The sequence below is a fragment of the Harmonia axyridis genome, chromosome 5 (assembly GCF_914767665.1).
Source record: "Harmonia axyridis chromosome 5, icHarAxyr1.1, whole genome shotgun sequence".
NCBI classification, from domain to species: Eukaryota; Metazoa; Arthropoda; class Insecta; order Coleoptera; family Coccinellidae; genus Harmonia; species Harmonia axyridis.
In genome coordinates this window covers 3,176,273-3,195,367 of record NC_059505.1, presented here as the reverse complement: position 1 = coordinate 3,195,367, position 19,095 = coordinate 3,176,273, and the positions used below count along the sequence as shown (strand labels likewise).

General features: G+C 36.4%; 1 protein-coding gene across 3 annotated transcripts in view; it reads right to left on the bottom strand.

The window, feature by feature from the left end:
• Window positions 1-239: 239 nt before the first annotated feature.
• The window catches only part of LOC123680721 (calcium-transporting ATPase sarcoplasmic/endoplasmic reticulum type), a 37,419-nt gene continuing 18,563 nt past the window's right edge, over window positions 240-19,095 (bottom strand). For 2 of the 3 annotated variants that reach the window (XM_045618761.1, XM_045618762.1), the window contains exons 4-10: window positions 10,895-10,977; window positions 8,860-8,964; window positions 4,776-6,548; window positions 4,212-4,721; window positions 4,021-4,154; window positions 3,836-3,953; window positions 1,688-3,429 (exon numbers count right to left, since the gene is read on the bottom strand). In XM_045618761.1, coding sequence (XP_045474717.1) covers window positions 3,229-3,429; window positions 3,836-3,953; window positions 4,021-4,154; window positions 4,212-4,721; window positions 4,776-6,548; window positions 8,860-8,964; window positions 10,895-10,977 — 2,924 coding nt within the window. In that variant the 3' untranslated portion in view covers window positions 1,688-3,228. Of the gene's footprint in view, window positions 1,357-1,687; window positions 3,430-3,835; window positions 3,954-4,020; window positions 4,155-4,211; window positions 4,722-4,775; window positions 6,549-8,859; window positions 8,965-10,894; window positions 10,978-19,095 lie in introns of those variants that run through there. The other variant, XM_045618763.1, reaches the window with a different exon arrangement.

Below are 19,095 nucleotides of genomic sequence, written 5' to 3'. Positions count from 1 at the left end.
GCAGGATTCTCAAAATTTTGATAAAAGTAAAAATTCTTCGAATTCAGTTAGAAATTTAAACAGAAAATTGATTGAAAATTAACACAATGACATCTAGTTTTATGAATTTTACTAAGATGCTTCATTTTACAATCCACAGGAATGTTTTCGTTGATCAATTCTCACCTTTCATCAAAGATTCTTGTTTTTCTGGACTTCTAACAAATGCATAAATGTGTATGGGATAAATAATGAAATAGTGACCTTATTAGTCGGCTTCAAGGGCGCCAATTTATTTACAGAAATGTCATCATTTACAAAACTGATGAAAATTCGATTATTTAACTATACATTGGCGTTTCAGCTGTAAAATCCAGCACAGCCACAATTAGTCGAAACCAGCTTGAACTACCTAAATGAAATAAACATAAAATGAATAAAACAAACACGCTTCAGGTGACAATTATAAGTTGTCCATTATACCGACCAAACAATGAATATGGCAACAAACACCTCTGCAATATAGAAGAAAAGACTAGTATTAAAGGACCAACAACACTCAGAGATAGCCGAAGAGGATATTCCTCCCCTATTTTCTTATAAGTGCTTGTTCAGTGCTGATTCCGACTTATGAAACTGCAATTGATGAAATAAAAATTACATTCAAATCTCTAAAATAAAAGATGAAAATGTAGTCTTTTAAAATAACAAATGTATTTAATAAAACTTAAAAGTATCTTCTATATACATTTTGTGTCAATCATCGGCTCACTTCAGATATCGAATAAAATTGGGAAAGACTGGTGAGACAGATGTCAACACAAAAATATTAACAAAAACAATGGAGTTGTGTATTTACTAATGGACGTGCATATTGAACATGAATTATTTCCACTTGCGTATCTAGTTAACTGTTTCTAGAAGTTGATGATAACATAAGGTGAAAAATAAAAGCTGCCAAGTCTTTTAGAAGTTATCTTACTCATAACAATGTGAAAAGCATCAATATTGGTGATGTTGATATTACTGCCATTTATCTACTACAACTTCACCAACTGAAACAAAGAGTTTTATCAGCTTAGTTATTTCAAAATTCCTATCAAGACATAAAAGCCCATATAACCAAATATTATCGGAAAATTTTGCTTGGAAGACCTAAAAACAAAAATATTTGTGGTTCTGTGGGCTGTTCTTGTCTTGATATAAACTCTTTTCTTTTTGGCAAAACCTAAATAAATTAGATGCTAGGGTTTGAAAGGAGACACTCATTCCAAAGTAAAACGTCCACATTACTCGCTAACCAATGAAGGGGTGTGTTAATTTAGCTCATATCCTTCAATTGAGCTTTTCACATTCGTGGTGCTGCTACTTCGGTAACTGTGGGAAAAAATTATGGATGAATATAAAAACATCAGACTCAATTCAAATATTAAAATTTTATACTTACGAAGCTCCATTTTGCATGATGTAGATTAGTCAAGCTGTTTTTTCTTTGAGGCGGATTGTTAATGCTTTACCACTTGTTCATTTTGTGGCATCAACTTTGCTCTTAACAATTTCTTTAAATTCAAACATTTCACAAAGCTTATGAAGCAATTGGCAAATACAACACTTCAAATTGGTGCATATGAAACATCAGATACTACTAATCACTTCAGCATAAATAAATATATAATTAAGTTTACAAAAAAATTAATGTTTGGCAAAATTCAAAATGTTTCTAACTTTATTGTTTTCTCAACACGGCCCAATACAAATATTTACATTTATTCGCAGTAAAATATTTTACAAAAGGCTGAAATATGGAGGTATGTTCTACATCAAATATATCAATCACTAAATTGCCTACAATAAAATCATTTTCATAAATAGTTGTTGGAATAGATAGAAAAAGATCCTAACCTTAAATTTGGCACTCAGCCAAAAAAATTTAACATACTTCAATGATGGACTTACTCTCATCTCCTGATCATATAATATTTGATTTGATGTGTAAATTATGAGAAAAAGAGATTTGTATGGGCCATCAATGAAATATGATAGAATATCTTGAATTCAAATCATTATCGAAAAATTTTCAGTTTACCTGAAAAGAGGACTACAAAAATTTCAGTTCAGTGAAATGAACTAATTTTGGTAAACTGTTCAAAACTTCACTCTAACATTATTTCTATACAAAAAAATAAACTGCCATAAATAAATATTAAATTCAAGACAATATTACTACTAGATGTACAGCCATTTTCATAAAACCCTTTTGGCAAATGTACATTTTATGTGTCTGATATAAATATTCCCCTTCGAATTGAAAAAATTTACCATTAAAAAAGATCCATAACAATCTGCAAAAAATATGATCTTCCCCTTTGTCCAAATTGTAGACTTCGTAGAGTTCATTAATTTAAAATTTTATTTGGTTCACTTGATTTCGACTCAAGAACAAATGCATAGTTACAAATCTGATGTAATTGAATTGTAACTCTGATTATTTTATCAACAAACAAAAATTATAGGACATGATTCACTGTGAAAAAAAAAGTATTCCGATGTAAAATTTACTTATTACTTAAGTACAGAAGAGACGTGGACGCAAAATTAAAATAATTCAGGAACGAGAATATTGAGGTTTTTGGGTCAAAAATCTTTTTGTTGGTGTCCTGTATGTCTTTCAATAGCATAGTGAGGCCTGCATGATATCGTTTCATTTTGAAAATTCAATAAATGGATTTCTAAAGTTTTTGAAGTCAGTCTTCTAGATTTTTCGATTTCGAAATCCCAAAGAATTGCTTAATCAGATTATTCATTCAGTTATTCGACAGAATAACTATCTACAAATTATTCTTATATTTTTCACTAAATAAGTATTATTCTTACAATTGCAAATGCAGATGTTGTCTCAAGACTACAGTTCAATATAAGATTAATAGTTTGAAGTCATTTTTGAACATCGAAGAGGAAAAATAATTTTTCTGCTAGAGTGGCTCACATAAAAATCCAATTAAATCTTAAAATATGAGAATTTTCAATGACAAAAGGAAACTGCTAATGTTTATATTGTACTGAATACAGGATTTCACTATAAAGGCACTATTTCAATGAATATGCAGAGCTAAAAAATAAATCCTCGATGTTGAAAGATGACCTGAGCAATTTCCTTAATCCTGTTGGATATTGTAACACAGACACACAGCGCAAGACGCGTACCCCTGTCCATTGAGGTATTTTTAAAATTATATAGTCAGATCACACTTATATGGGGCTCACAAGCAACAAACCAAAGAACACAGCCCACATTAGTACAATTCCATAAACAGTGTAAATTGGATTCTCACCGTCAGTGATCTTTCTTGCGACAAACTTGAGTGTTTCATCAAGTAACACTACTGGAATTGAGAACTTCATCACGGTTATCCACTCTTCTAATGTCAGTGGGCACACTTGGAATACGGCCTAAACAGAAGATAAATGTCAAAGAAAGCACAAAACAAGGAACCTTATACTCAACTGACGAAATACCGACAACCGACATATACATATTGTATGTATATGCATATACATATTGATATGTATATGATTATTAAAAAAAAAATACTAAAATGATATCCAGTTAAATCCTTATTCAAAATATTTCATCAAAACAAGGCGCTTTGAAAGTACATTAATATAATACACACCAATTTTGAATAGCCAATAGGCTCTAAAACAAAACAGTAAATTTGTTGTTATTCCCATTAAAGGCTTCTACAGGTAAACCTAATTAAGGTATACCAACTCAACTTCAAATTGCATACTGGACATTAGGAATTTCTCTTGTCATATAAATAAAAACTAAAAATGAAGAAGTAAAATAACTTACTGAAAGGACATCAACATATAAGATAACGAAGTGAAGAGTGAAGGAAAGGGCCATTGATCCAACTAACCACCAATTAGACCATGGGGGCATAGCAATAAGAGATTGATTTTCAGACAAACTGTGAAAAAGATAAAAAAAAAATAATTAAAGAAAGTTCTGATTAGGAATTAGACTATTTAAATTACCTGTTCATGGCGTTTAACATTTCAATTGTTACAAGTACAGATAAGGCCATGGTCATTGGGTGTGGGTCGTTGAAGATCTTGCAGTCAATTCCTTTGAATTCGGGGCCACCGCCAATGCATTGCAAATGATGGGTCTACAAAAGGTCAATCATGGTTAAATATAGACAAGGATAGTTTATACAATGACTCACCAATTGGTAATATGTGATTTGTGGACCATATGGAGAGTACATGAACCACCAGGCAGCACCACCAACAGTTGCAGCACCTACATAACCTCCAATAGCCATATACCTAAAGAACAACCAGCCGGAAATAAGAGATTCATCAGCTTTCCTTGGTGGTTTGGTCATGATGTCAAGATCTGGTGGATTGAAACCAAGGGCAGTAGCGGGAAGACCATCAGTTACCAAGTTGACCCACAACAGTTGAACAGGGATCAAAGCTTCTGGAAGACCAAGAGCGGCAGTCAAGAAGATGGAGACAACCTCACCAATGTTTGAGGAAATCAAGTAACGAATGAATTGTTTCATGTTGTTGTAAATGGCACGTCCCTCTTCAACAGCAGCCACAATGGAGGAGAAGTTATCATCAGCAAGTACCATCTCTGAGGCAGATTTGGCCACGGCAGTTCCTGAACCCATTGCAATACCAATTTCAGCTTTTTTCAAAGCTGGAGCATCATTCACACCATCACCAGTCTGAAAATAGGAAGGTTAATAGGAATGATCTTATGAGTAGGTATTAGAACTTACCATAGCGGAAATTTCGTTCATGCTCTGCAAGTACTCAACAATCTTAGATTTGTGGGAAGGTTCCACTCGAGAGAACAATCTAGCACGTGCGCAAGCTGCCCTTTGTTCAGAAACTGGGAGATCATCGAATTCACGTCCCGAGTAAGACTTTCCAGTGGTATCTTCATCTTCAGTGAAAACTCCAATCCTTCTGCAGATAGCTTCAGCGGTGGCTTTGTTGTCACCAGTGATGACAATGACACGGATTCCAGCAGCCCTACACCTTACAATAGAATCGAATACTTCTTTACGTGGGGGATCCAACATACCAACAACACCAACGAAAGTAAGGTTAACTTCATATGTGTAGAATTTGTTTGAGTCGCCAAGTTCCATATCTTCAGGTTTCATTGGATTATCACAGGTAGCCAAGGCGAGACAACGTAAGGTATCGCGACCAGTACCGTAGGCCTTTGTAGTTTCCAAGATCCTGTTCTTGAGGGCAGTGGTAAGAGGAACTTTCTGTGTACCGACGCGGGCGTGTGTGCATCTGTCCAATACACCTTCTGGTGCACCTTTGACGAACAATTTGGGTCCGTTTCCAAGCCTGGATGGTTTCAAAGGCACGCAGTAAGAAGACATAGATTTGCGATCTCTGGAGAACTCCAGGGTGAACTCTTTCTTCCATTTGGTTTCGATGTCTTGTCTGACGCAAATGGCTTTCTGGCGACGGTCTCCACCTTTGCTCACGCTGAACGGGTTCATTTTTTCCGCAAGTACGATAAGAGCGGTTTCGGTGGCTTCGCCAACCTTCTCGAAGGCCTGTTTGAATTCGTTGAAATCAATGGAAGAATCGTTGCACATGATACAGATGGTTCCTAATTCTTGGAGGGAGTCGTATTCTGAGGATTTCACTTTCTGTCCCTTGAGGAAGACTTCTCCGATTGGTTCGTAGGTGGATCCGGTAATTTCGAACTCGTGGAAGCTGCTGTCGTTTCCTTCGACCTTGTCGAAGATGAACATACGAGAAACGGACATCTGGTTGGTGGTCAAAGTTCCGGTTTTATCTGAGCAGATGACGGAGGTGCAACCCAAAGTTTCGACGGATGGTAGAGATCTGACAATGGCGTTCTTCTTGGCCATACGACGGGTTCCCAAAGCCAAACAAGTTGTGATAACAGCGGGTAGACCTTCTGGGATGGCAGCTACAGCCAAAGCAACGGCAATTTTGAAGTAGTAGACGGCTCCTTTGATCCAAGATCCTCCGTGGGCGGGGTCGTTGAAGTGTCCAATGTTGATGGCCCATACGGCGACGCAGATAACAGAGATAACTTTGGACAATTGTTCACCGAATTCGTCGAGTTTTTGTTGGAGAGGCGTTTTGATTTCTTCAGTCTCGGACATCTCGGTACGGATCTTACCGATGGCGGTGTTCAATCCGGTTCCCATTACGATACCTCTTGCCTTACCGGCGGCAACGTTGGTACCGGAGAACAGGATGTTCTTCTTGTCCTGGTTGACGGCTCTGGGATCTGGGATGGCATCGGTGTGCTTGATTACGGAGACTGATTCACCGGTCAAGATGGACTGATCGATACGGAGGGTGGTCGAATAGATTTTGATCAGACGGATATCGGCGGGGATCTTGTCACCAACGGATACCTCGACGATATCTCCTGGGACGATTTCCCTCGCCCTGATCTTTTGGATACCGGACTTGTCCGCCCTTAGGACCTTGCCCATCTCGGGCTCGTATTCCTTGAGGGCTTCGATTGCGGATTCGGCATTTCTTTCCTGAAAGACAATACCGTTAGGTTAACTATAATATGAGATATATAGGGTGTTTTTTTTAAGGTATATAACTTTAAGTTGGCATTACTGTTCAAGATGGCGATCGATTTAACAGCTGTCAAGTGATTTATTCTCAGTTTGGTTTGGCTATTCGTCTTGAATAGACTCACGCCTGAACAACGCTTGCAAATAGTGAAATTTTATTTCGAAAATAATGGTTCTGTGCGGAATACGTATCGCGCACTACGTCCATTTTATTTTGTTTAGCGATGAAGCGCACTTCTGGTTGAATGGCTACGTCAACAAACAAAACTGCCGCATTTGGAGTGCAGCTAATCCTCAAGTGTATGTCGAAACGCCGTTACATCCAGAAAAACTCACTCTTTGGTGCGCTTTATGGGCAGGTGGAATCATTGGTCCGTACTTTTTCAAAAACGATGTTGGCCAGAACGTTACAGTCAGTATAGAGACATGGTTACTAACTTTTTCATTCCTGAATTGAACAACCATGATGTCCAGGAGCTGTGGTTCCAACAAGACGGCGCAACATGTCACACAGCTCGTGCCACAATTGATTTATTGAAAGACACGTTTGGTGACCGTCTAATTTCACGTTTTGGCCCTGTGAATTGGCCTCCAAGATCTTGTGATTTAACACCGCTAGACTACTTTCTGTGGGGCTATGTAAAGTCATTGGTCTATGCAGATAAGCCACAAACCCTGTTGGAAAAAGTCATCGAAAATTGGACGTCCAGATTGGACTACATCCGAGCCAGCTGTGGCGGTCATATGCCAGAAATCATATTTAAAATGTAATGCCACAAGATTATCTCGCGGATAAATAAAATTCATGTCAATCGAATAATCCATCGTTGTTTTATTGCAATTTAAAGTTCTATAGCTCTAAAAAAAACACCCTTTAAATCATTTTTCTCTTTCATTCATTGGAAAATATTGAAAACGCTTTTGTCTAATTTCTATGCTTTAGTTATAGGTATATTTTAGATTCAAATTAAAAAGGATTGAGTTATCAAGAGCTAACCATCTCTTGAGTGTTAATTAATTTACAAACATTCCAACGGGTTCATTTTTTCCTTCAGTCATATGGTATACAGAATTTCAGGTTTATTTATGTATACCGGGTGACTCAAGTTATCGTATACATGCAATATCTATCTTATTTGACAAGATAATAAAAAAATTGCTTTGAATAACATCAAAGTACCTTTCCAATGATGTTTGAAAAAGGTTCTCACATTTCACACCCCTTTGGTAGCTACCCCTCACTTTTTATTTTAAAATGGCACCCCCTGTATATTGTCAATGAAAATTGCGTGTTATTCTATTTGGAATACAACGATAGCACATACTTTTTTCAGTAATAACAACAAAACCAATAATATTTTGTGATTTTTACGTTATTTTATCATCCTTATAAAAATTAAATGCCTCCACCCATGTTTGTACAAACTTCACATATGAGAAGTAGATGATTTTTTTGTTTTAAAAAACCGATGTTTTTTATAACAAAAAACTTGCTATAAATGTTTCTTCGTTTTTTGAATTGCATAGTAGGTATTTTGGTTGCATTTCATACTTCACAAAATGATAAGGTCTTTATTGTTATTAATAAATAAATACCAAGTATGTGCTATCGTTGTATTCCAAATAGAATGACGCAATTTCCACTGAAAATATACAGGGGGTGTCATTTGAAAATGAAAAATGAGGGGTAGCTACCACAGTGCTGTCAAAGAAGAAAATACAAAAAGAAAGAAAAAGAAGTACGATTTCCAAGTATGTAATATCATACGATATTAATTATCTATCTGGTTAATGTATCAACAAAAATGTCATCAACATAACCATTGTCAAACAGAAGATTTCCACGCTATTTCATAGGAACCATAATCGAAAGTAAACCAAGGAGAATGCACGTCATCAAGGGAGAGTAGCGATATACCGGTTTCGCCCTTATTAGGGATCATCAGTACCGCATAACTCAACCCAAGATGACAAACAAACGAAATAGCAGGCACCTATATTGAACCTTATTGTGCTGTCAAATGTACGTACCTTTTTTATACATCATTGGGAAGGTACTTTGATGTTATACAAAGCAATTTTTTTATGTTTTTATTATCTTGTCAAATAAGCTGTTACACCCGGTAATGTTGCATTGGAATATAATAAAAAATTGCGCAATATAATATATAAAAAATAGAGTGTTAGTGGAAATTTGACAAAAGTGTTTTCATTATTTTTTTGTTAGGTGTTGCCACTTTTTATATCAGAGTAGTAGCTTTGAGCTTACCTGCCATACTCCCACGACGGCGTTTGCGATAAGAATAAGAAGAATAACAAAAGGTTCTACAAAAGCTGTGAATGCACCCTCATGTTCCTCAAATAAAGCGAGGATCTGAAAAAAAAATAGACAACCATTAGTGATTTTTTAATATTCAAAAACCTCTCAAAACCTCATTCTAATAAAATCATTCATTTCTGAAGTTATCAGGTTTTTCCAGAGACCCTACAATTCATGAGAAATCGAAATTTTGTCAAAAATGGTGAGTTTCAAATATATGAAGCTTCGAACCATCTTGGGTTGATTTATTCTATGCAATGAATAATTCCATGAAAATTCAATGAAAAACATGATGTTTAAAAAAAATCACTTATGTTTCGAAATTTACACTTTTTTTGTACACCCTGTGTATTTCCAAACAATTTGGGAATGTAGCTCTAATGGAGCTAAATGATACTATGTCGAAAAAAATTCGAAAATTTCAGCACTTAGCCTCAATAGAGCGTCACATTAATGGTGGAACACCCTGTATATAGTGTTCAAACAATATATATTAATTGATTTTCTCGATTTCCGCGGGGTAAGCGATCGAAATTGGAAAAAAATCATCAGATTGAATTTAATTTTATGAAGAAAATGATATCTAAAACTCGTACAGAAATTCCATTCTTTCTAATACATATCCAATCAATATTGAACTATACTTTCATTAGAAATATTTACACATATTTGTTTCGTTGTTTATATAATCCACGTAATATCCTACAGTGCTCAACTGGAAATTTATGTAATTTGGATCATTTTATAATCTTCATTCAATATTTTTCTCCAATTCTGTGGTTATTCCGTTCATTCTTCCACATCTTGTAGAACAAAATCGTGCGAGAATATATCAGAAACGCACAGTTTTCATGGTTATATTTTATTATTCTATGTTGGTACTCCGAACTTTCCGCCACGGCTCTATCTGTCAATTCATCAATTTGCCTTAAAGAAATCAGTTCTGCCAACCAACATTTTTCAATGCAAAAATCATATTTATGGAAATATTTCATTAATTTCAATGAAAATGCAATGAATTAGAGAAAATAATGTAGCTTTTCAATTTTGAAATAATATCAAGTAGCTTATCAAACTTTTTTCCTTGTAAAAAGTATGAAACGTCAATACGATATTTTGAATAAGAATAGTTATTTATAATACAAGTGCAGAAGGCTCATTCTACCACTCGTTCATTCCAAAACTCGCCACTTCGTGGCTCGTTTTTGAATTTTGAACTCGTGGAAGAATATCAATGCCTTCTGCACTTGTATTATAAATAACTATTCTTATTCAAAATATCGTATTGACGTTTCATACTTTTTACAAGGAAAAAAGTTTAATAAGCTACTTGATATTATTTCAAAATTGAAAAGCTAAATTATAACAGCCATCATGTCAATTATATTATCACAGAACAGAAAGACCAAAACAATGGATTTTTTGTTATCGAAACAATTGAATAAACGAGTCTATATTTACCCGTTATTTATAAATACAAAGGTTCGAATTACACTGTATATATTTTCGTGTTACGTTTGACAAGTTAATAATAGATGGGCGTAGTTTGAATACAGTTGCATCTGTCAAACATCAAGGGAGACGTTGAAGATTTATTGGTTTCGAAAATTTCAGACGCGTGAAAACACCTTTGAATTGCTAGAAATAAACGAAAAAAATAAAAATTGGATGGTGTTCCTCGACGAAAATATTCCCGTTTAAAAAAAGATCAACACAAATTAAGAAAATCATTATCTCTTCACGTTGCACTTACTGAGCTGGATGAAATAAAGATTAACTAGAAAATTGGTGTAATAGAAGTCATGAAACTCATAAAAACTCATCAATTAATGGGTCAATAAAACAGGAAATCCTCAATTCGAAATTTAAAGGATTGTCCAGATGTCGAAACAAACATGCGTTGCTCAAAGTAGCGTGAATTTATTCCCAAGTTTTGGTCCATTTAGCAGATGAATCTTTAGATTATCATGAGAAGTATACTTACAAATGAGATAATAGCGGCTAACAATAAAATCTTGACTAGAAGATCATCGAATTGCTCTAAAACTAATTGCCATATCGACTTTCCTGAAAAAAAAATACAGAAGTATTAGATAAATAGCAATGAGTATAAATGAGTTAAGTTTTAACTAATACAGATTATGTCGATCTGGTTTGTACAATTTCAACTGAAAAACTTTGAAGGTTTGTAATTTCAGCAGAATTAACTTTACACTTGAACTCATATAAACCAATGATGGCGTGCAGAAGTCTGACTGGTAAGATTTGGGGATGGATACTTCCATAGATGAACGTCATGATTGTGAGACCGATAATAACCTATGGGACAACAGTATAGCCATAGTATATAGATACTACCATAGTATTATGATATTATCATATGATACTACTATTTATACTATGGTGTAGCCTGCCAAAAAAAGTCAGAGCAGTACGATGAGAGCCCTTGATAGGTACAAAGGTTAGTCCGTGTTTGTATCACTGGTGCTATGACGTGCTCAACTAGGGCATTGAAAATCATTAAAAATCTCACTCCTCATCTTGTAATATATAGATAAGCACATGAGATAATTCTAGTAGTTTTTTGCAATTTTTTCCAATTTAACAACAAACCAGCTGTTCGAGGAGATCCAAAGTCGATGTTTAGCTGTTGTTAAAATGCCTAGATCACGTGTACGCGGAATTTATCGCCAGCTGAGTGGATTTGAAAGAGATCGAAATATTGAGTGTACGGGATACGGGGTTGTCATTTCGAGAAATCGCTAACCGTACGAACCGAAATCTAACTACTGTTATGAGATGTTGTCAAGCGTGGTTTGATAATGCCCAAAATCGAAGAAGAGTAGGCACAGGACGTCGAAGGGGCACAAATGAAGTTCAAGATCGACGTCTAAGACTCATGGCCATTAGATACCGATTTGCGACAACTCGATCTTTGGCCGATGAGTGGTTAGGAAAACAAGGCCACCCTGTAACTGTCCGAACGGTTTACTGCCGGATAAGGTCTTTTGGCCAGCAGCATTATCGACCCCATCTTGTGTTACCTCTGACGGTTGAGCATCGCCGGCAACTATTACAGTGGTGCAGAGAACGTCAACTTTTTGGTATGGCATCAGGTCGTCTTTTCTGATGAATTTCGATTCTTCTTGGGTACACATCATGGCCGAAGAAGGGTTAGACGACGTCGGGGAGAAAGACGTGAACCTCAGTTTGATTTTGAACGTCATGTACACCGGAAAGTAGGCGTTATGGTATGAGGTGCTATTACACATGCAAGTAGGTCACCTTTAGTCTTTATTCGGGGTTACATGGTAGCGCTGCGTTACCTTCAAGAAATAGTGGAGCCATATGTTCTCCCTTACCTCAATCGGCTCGAGAATCAAATATTTCAGCAAGATAATGCCCGATCTCATGTTGCCAGAGTTAGTTTAAACTTTTTCGAAGCGACCCATGTGAATCTTTTGCCATGGCCACCCAGATCCCCCGATCTTTCGCCCAGAGCATGTTTGGAACATCGTGGGTAGAAGGCTTGGAAATTTACCCCAGCCCCCACGGACTTTGGCGGCTCTGAGACATGAAGTACAGGTAGCTTAGGATAGTATCCCTCAAGAAGAAATAGAACTTTTTATTGCATCAATGCCGAGACGTGTTGGGGAGTGTATAGATAATCGCGCTGAACAAACACATTATTAACAAATTTATTGAAGAAAATTGTAAATCCTTCGTTTTTTTCTCCAAATTTCAATTTTTTACTCTTTGCCATACTATCTATGTTTTAGCAACAAAAAAAAATTTTTAATTCAAACAGCTTCTACTGGGTGTTGCAGTATCTTTGTCAGTTAGTATATTTCCTGCATAAAAATATTATTCATGGTTCAGGGAGGCTCGAAAATATGAAGGTTAGGAAAGCCTGCCCTATAGTTTGAATCCTTTTTATTGAATAATTTTAGGATTTGGAATATTTTTCAAGACGAAAATATTTGACAGTGTTTTTGAGAAACGCTCAGAAACTCGAAAACGAATCAAGATGTCTATATATGATCTGCTCTCTAATATCTTCACCAATTAAATAAAAAAGAGGTCGGGACTTATTGAACATTTTTTTTCTCCAACTCCTATAGTTTTCAAGACGATCTCAGTGAACACCAAATTTGGGACACCTGTACCACATGACGCGAATCGGAAAATTGACATTCTAATCTTGTAAGATGACCACGGGTGAGCACCGAGCCAAGCCGTGCGCAAAACCAATCGTTGGCGCTCCATAAGTTACGGGAGGAGATATGACGAAATTGAAAGGTGTCCATTGATAAAATTCGGAAATTATGCAGAAATCCATTAAAATGCTGGATTATATTGACGTCGCAATCACCAACGTTCAATTTATATTTCAGCGCGTGACGTCAAACTTGGAATTTTTCGTTCCAGATGTTCGATATTAATTTACACACACACACCGGAAAATTCGCCACATGACTGATCAGGGTATTCTTACTTTCGTTTCGCTGTGCGAAAGTCAGACAAACAGAAATCGTCTGGAAAAATTCGATGTTTAGACGATAAATCAGTATACGGGGCGAAGACCTGTATTTTTTCCTTTATCACATCCATCATTGATTTATTAACTTCCTAATATCCGACCGTTAGAATCTTCTATTATTGTCTTCTCATATTTCGAATCTTATCTCTACTCTATTCGATTTCAGAAAGGAATAAAAATTATATCCGTTCTAGTGAACAGGTTTTTATTGTGTTTCAAGAGAAATATGTTTACAATCCGATGATGCCAGTCATAATATTCGACCTTAAAGTATTTTAATAGCGTTATAATATTCTATTGATTTTTTTTTCGCAATGAGGTCTGTTTTCTCTTGTTCTTCTAAAATACACAAAATAAAAAGGATAAATTAGGGTTTGGAAAAAGTAAAAAAACCTGTTGCAAATATAAGTCTGAAATGTAAAACATGATAATATTACATAAGGATTATTATTTTTTTACTTCCTTTTTATGTTGCTGAAACTCGAATGTTCTTATCATAATTGGTTGATATTATGAATGAACATTAAGTAGTTAACTGTTATTGTCAGTGTACAAATTTTTATTTGCTACTTATATTGAAGCAAAATTAATAGACTAGCATTTCATGTTCGGTGAATTTTCAACAAAATAAATCTTTCTGTATTCAATGTATTTCCTGGCCTCCAAGTTATTAGATTTTTTTTCTTTAGAACTTTTTGAAGGATAACATATAAATAACGATATTCCCCAAAACTATCAATAAGATTTAGATATGGTGTTGTATACTGACAAGGTCTCCAAGGACTTTGAACTTTTGAATCTGGGTTCAAATAAACAGAAAAAATGAATTTATTTCAAATTGAATTAAATCTTTAATTTATGTACAGAAGAATAACTTTTCTTGTCATATTTTATCCAAATAACTGTGGAAATTCAAGTTATGATTTAGTTCATTAAATATTCATTATTCCCTCAACACTATGAGCATTCCACCATCTGTTCAACACAAGAAATACATTCACACAATCGCATAACTTTACAGTCCTAGCCACTGGCGCAGCCGGGAATTGGCTTTGGGGCTGCAGCAGTGCATTTCGATGAAGTATGGGCTTTAAGATCAGTATTATTCAAACTGGGGTCGTTGTGGCTCGGTAAGCCTTCCGGGAACTGCGACCATGTAAATCTTTTGTTCTCTACCCTACTCATTCATGGAAACCCAAGGAGGTCGTCAATGGCGTTGATAAAACTGACAACCTCCTTAGGGGCCTTGGCCGTTACCTCACGGGTATTCAGGACCAGCTTCCCCATATGAATGGTTCTTAGGCCAGTCAGCTCGGACACTTGCATACCATGTGTTCAGCTGTTACTGCTTCTGATCCCCAGGGCCTGCAGATCCCATCTGCTGACTTTCCCATATGGTACAAATGATGTTTGTACCGACAGTGCCCTGTCAGCAGTCCCACCATCACCCGAAGCTCGGCTCGTGACAGCTTCAGGACCTTTCTGGCTTAGGTAGGTGAAGTCATCACGAATTTCTTGGCCTGAGTAAGTCCAAGAGTGTTTGTCCAGTGGGTTATCCTGTTATTCAACTCTCATTGCTGGACCTCTGGCTTATATTGGTCTTTTCCTAGCCCACAGAAAGGCTCGGGTCCAGCAGGTGTTAACCTCGATGCACTTTTTGCAAGTTCATCGGCTTTTTCGTTTCCTTCAACACCACAGTGTCATGGTACCCATAGTAGAGTCACTTTATTGCCTCTGGCCAGTTGCCTTATGGTCTTACGGCACTTCCATGTCGACTTAAGATCATTTACAGATCCAGTCTTACCAATCGCACGTTCAGATGGACGATTATGTTGCATTCTGCCAGCAACGCAAGAAATGTTCTTACTACAGCATCATTATTTTTGCATTGGGTTTTCTCAATTTTCACATGTTCAGCAGTAGATAAACGATCTATATTATGAAGAAGCTAACCTTCAAATGAACATACGACGCTTCGAATGACAGTTGGATAATCCAGTATTTCTGAATATCAGGATTATGTAATTGGTAAATCTTTTATTCATTGATTCTTCGTTCCATTTCTTCCTATTCTTCATTAAATTGTTCCTATCTCTTTATTATCATCACGAATTGTTCAGTTCAACTGTCTCGTTTCCCCCCCCCCTTTTCAAACCAAAATCCTGGCAGCGCCACCAGTCTTAATAGCTGATCTAGATAGTCTTATCATTCGATAGAAAACACAAATTGAAACAAACTACGAAAGTGTGTGTAATCGTAGAGTAAATGAGTATATTTAATCTGCACAACTGCTTAATCAGCGGTGAAGCGATTAGAGTCAACTACTTTCGCATTTGACCCGGAATTTCTGGATTATCTAAGTCGAAACGGGATGGGTAGGGTTGTGTTTAACGCTGCTTGCAAGGTGCGGTATTGCCTCGGAGTAATGAACATAGATAGAGGGAGCGTATGTCATTTTAAGTAGGCAAATTTTCTCCCCAACATGAACTATCAAATTTGACATGAAGCGCGCGGAAATGAAAACATATCAGTAATACGATATTCGCGACTTTCTCCACGAAGAACACACTTCTTACGTCCCATAGTGAATCAACGTTTCATATCAACTCAAAATATATTCAGATGAATATCTAAATATATTAGAAATTCAGAAAACAAACTTCAAGCGCGCCAAACGACGTGAAACAACCGATGACACTAGGAGAGCAAAAGTTGCCAAACCTTGGATTTCAGCAGGTAGATACAGGAAATGTTAAATATTTCACTTATCATAAATTCGACAATTAGGAAAAATATCGGATTCCAAATATTCAAATTTGCATATTTAATCTCTACTATTAAACAACCAGTTGGTAAGAAACGCATAAAAATATTTTTTACCGCAAGATTTTAGCTCAATTAGTTTTGGAGTTATAAATTTTTAAATATGGAGTATAATTTTCGTATCACAGATTTTTCCATGTCTATATTTTGACGCCAATTTCTGGTCTATTTCTGGGTTGATTTCCTGACATATTATGTCTGGCACTATTACGCAGTTTCAGGGCTAATTACAGAGTCGCAAACCTTGAAGTTCTCTTTGAGGTTATGTTTATGTTTTGTTCATACATATTTGAAAGATTTATGTCACATTTTATGTATTAATGTAATTGTACATCCAGTATTAAAACATGAAGTAAATTACTGCACTTCCTGATTCGAGTTGTGTCACGTGAAACAGATAAAATTTATGTTGGTCGTCCTGCATTTTGACATTTCAAGGAGAAAAGTTCGGTTGAATCATGCGTCAAAAATAGGCCTGATGAAGACATGCGCATTTCAAGCACAAACCGTCAGGCCTAGTGCAATACGGTGCAGAACTTTTAATTTCATATTTATTATTTTCTGTAATTACCTGGTGAAATCCAATGTTTGGCAACTTTTGCTCCCCTAGTGTCATCGATTGTTTCACGTCATTTGGCGCGCTTAAAGTTTGTTTTCTGAATTTCTGATATATTTATGTATTCATCTCGATATATTTTGAGTTGATATGAAACGTTGATTCATTATGGGACATAAAAAGTACGTTCTTTGTGGAGAAACTCGTGAATTGAGGGAAATATCGCAACACTGATATATTTTCATTTCCGCGCGCTTCTTGTCAAATTTGATAGTTCATGTTGGGGACAAAAATTTGCTTACTGAAAATGACATATGCTCCCTCTATCTATGTTCATTACTCCGAGATCCAAGGGTTGTTTAATGGAAGGTTTCATTATGAATAGACCGCTACAAGGTCTGTAGATTACACAGGTTGTCTCTTAACTTGGGTTGAAGAGTGGGGTAACGCGTCATCCGGTGTCTGTCAAGGTCTATAGAGTGTCTGTATCGCCATTGGCCATCATTGACAGACATTTTATCGTAGCTATTTTATGATTGAAGATATTAAAGACTATTTAGGATATGCTACGAACGATATACGCGATCAAACTAATAAGAAAATCCGTGAAAACCCACGATTTCATTATAATCAAATGTTATTTATTCGAATGTGTAAACCGAGTGACGTCACGAATGGTTGACGCTGATTGGTTGAAAGTTACGAGACAACCTGTCTAAATCTATAAACCTTGAGCCCGCTATATGGGCAGCTGTCACTTTTGAAACTGTCATCTTTTGACATTTGACAAGTAAAAACTACGTCATTACTGAAGATTGAACGATGGAAATGTATTCCGTGGTTCGAAAGACCAATCACAACGTCAGATAACACGTCAACTGCAAACGGCAACGTCAAGTCTAAAACGTAATCTTTCGAGTTCATTTTAGACTCAAAATCCGCAAACATTCAGGTAGACCGATAACACCCTACTAGGACAAGCACCCGAAGCACCCATTTCTCAATTAATATTTATGCATATCCTAAAAGCGGGAACGTAACAGATTGAACCACAGCCTTGCCCACAACCCGTTGGAAACACCTTGCAGGAAAAACAGTTCCGACCAACATTACCACGCGATGGGTCAGAAATCCCACATTGCGCGCAAAATCCTCATTTCCTGATTCCGCAAGGTATACGCCGAGCTATAGAGATTTATATCCGTCGAGCTCTTAATCTTGGAGGTTAATGAAACTGGAACATTGGTCCGTCGCATTCGGATCCAGCCTCGCCTCAGCGTAGTCAGTGAACTCTGAAATGTCGCCTGGAACGGCCCTCCTAGATATCAGAATACGACAAAAAAGTTGCGTCAAGCCTACTCTCTCTAGAGTGGTTTTGTTTACATCATTATAACCTAATTCTCGATTAATTTTTACGTTTCATATAATTATGAACCTTCCCTGAAGAAATTTCAATTAAACTATTTCTCTATTCTTTCCTTCGAATGTAATTATCATTGGAAAGCAAATAGTCATTGAAAAATAATGTTCGTTCTTGAATGAACTGATATTTAGATATTAGTGTGCCATTTTTGGTTCTCCTGTCAGTGTTCGGAATCCAAACGAATAAATTGTCATTCAAATTAGTACGGTGTCGTTGAAGGAATTGGCTTATTTTTATAAATAAGAGTATTTGAGGAACGATTTCGGTATTTATTGATAGACAGAACGAACGAGGTTAATACCAGTAAGTTTGAATCCTGTATCATTCCCCAGATTTTGTACAAAGCCGTGTTTATTGGTTGAACTTCAAGTTAGAACTAACTGGCATTAATCTCGTGCCTTCTGTCTATCAATTAATAGTAAAATCGTTCCTTAAATAATCTTATTTATCAAAATAAGCCAATTTCTTCAACGACAACGTACTAATTTGAATGACAATTTGTTTGTTTGGATTCCGAACACTGACAGGAGAACTAAAATGGCGGTGTGTGACGTCATTACTAATAGAGCGTATTACATACGCGTACAACTTTTCTTCCGCCGTTTTTCTCCAAAATTCGAGGCTCCTTTGGAAAAAACAGCCAGCGTACGAATCCCGCCTTGGAAAAACTGGTAATGTTTAAAAGCGATCCACGAATCGATCCAATTTTTTACTTCTTCATAAGACCAGAAGTGCTGTACAGCCAGGCCGTGTGCCAATGATCCAAACAAGTGATAGTCCAAAGGAGCAACATCTGGAGATTGAGACGAGTGTCTTGACCACTTTCGCAACATGGGGTCGAGC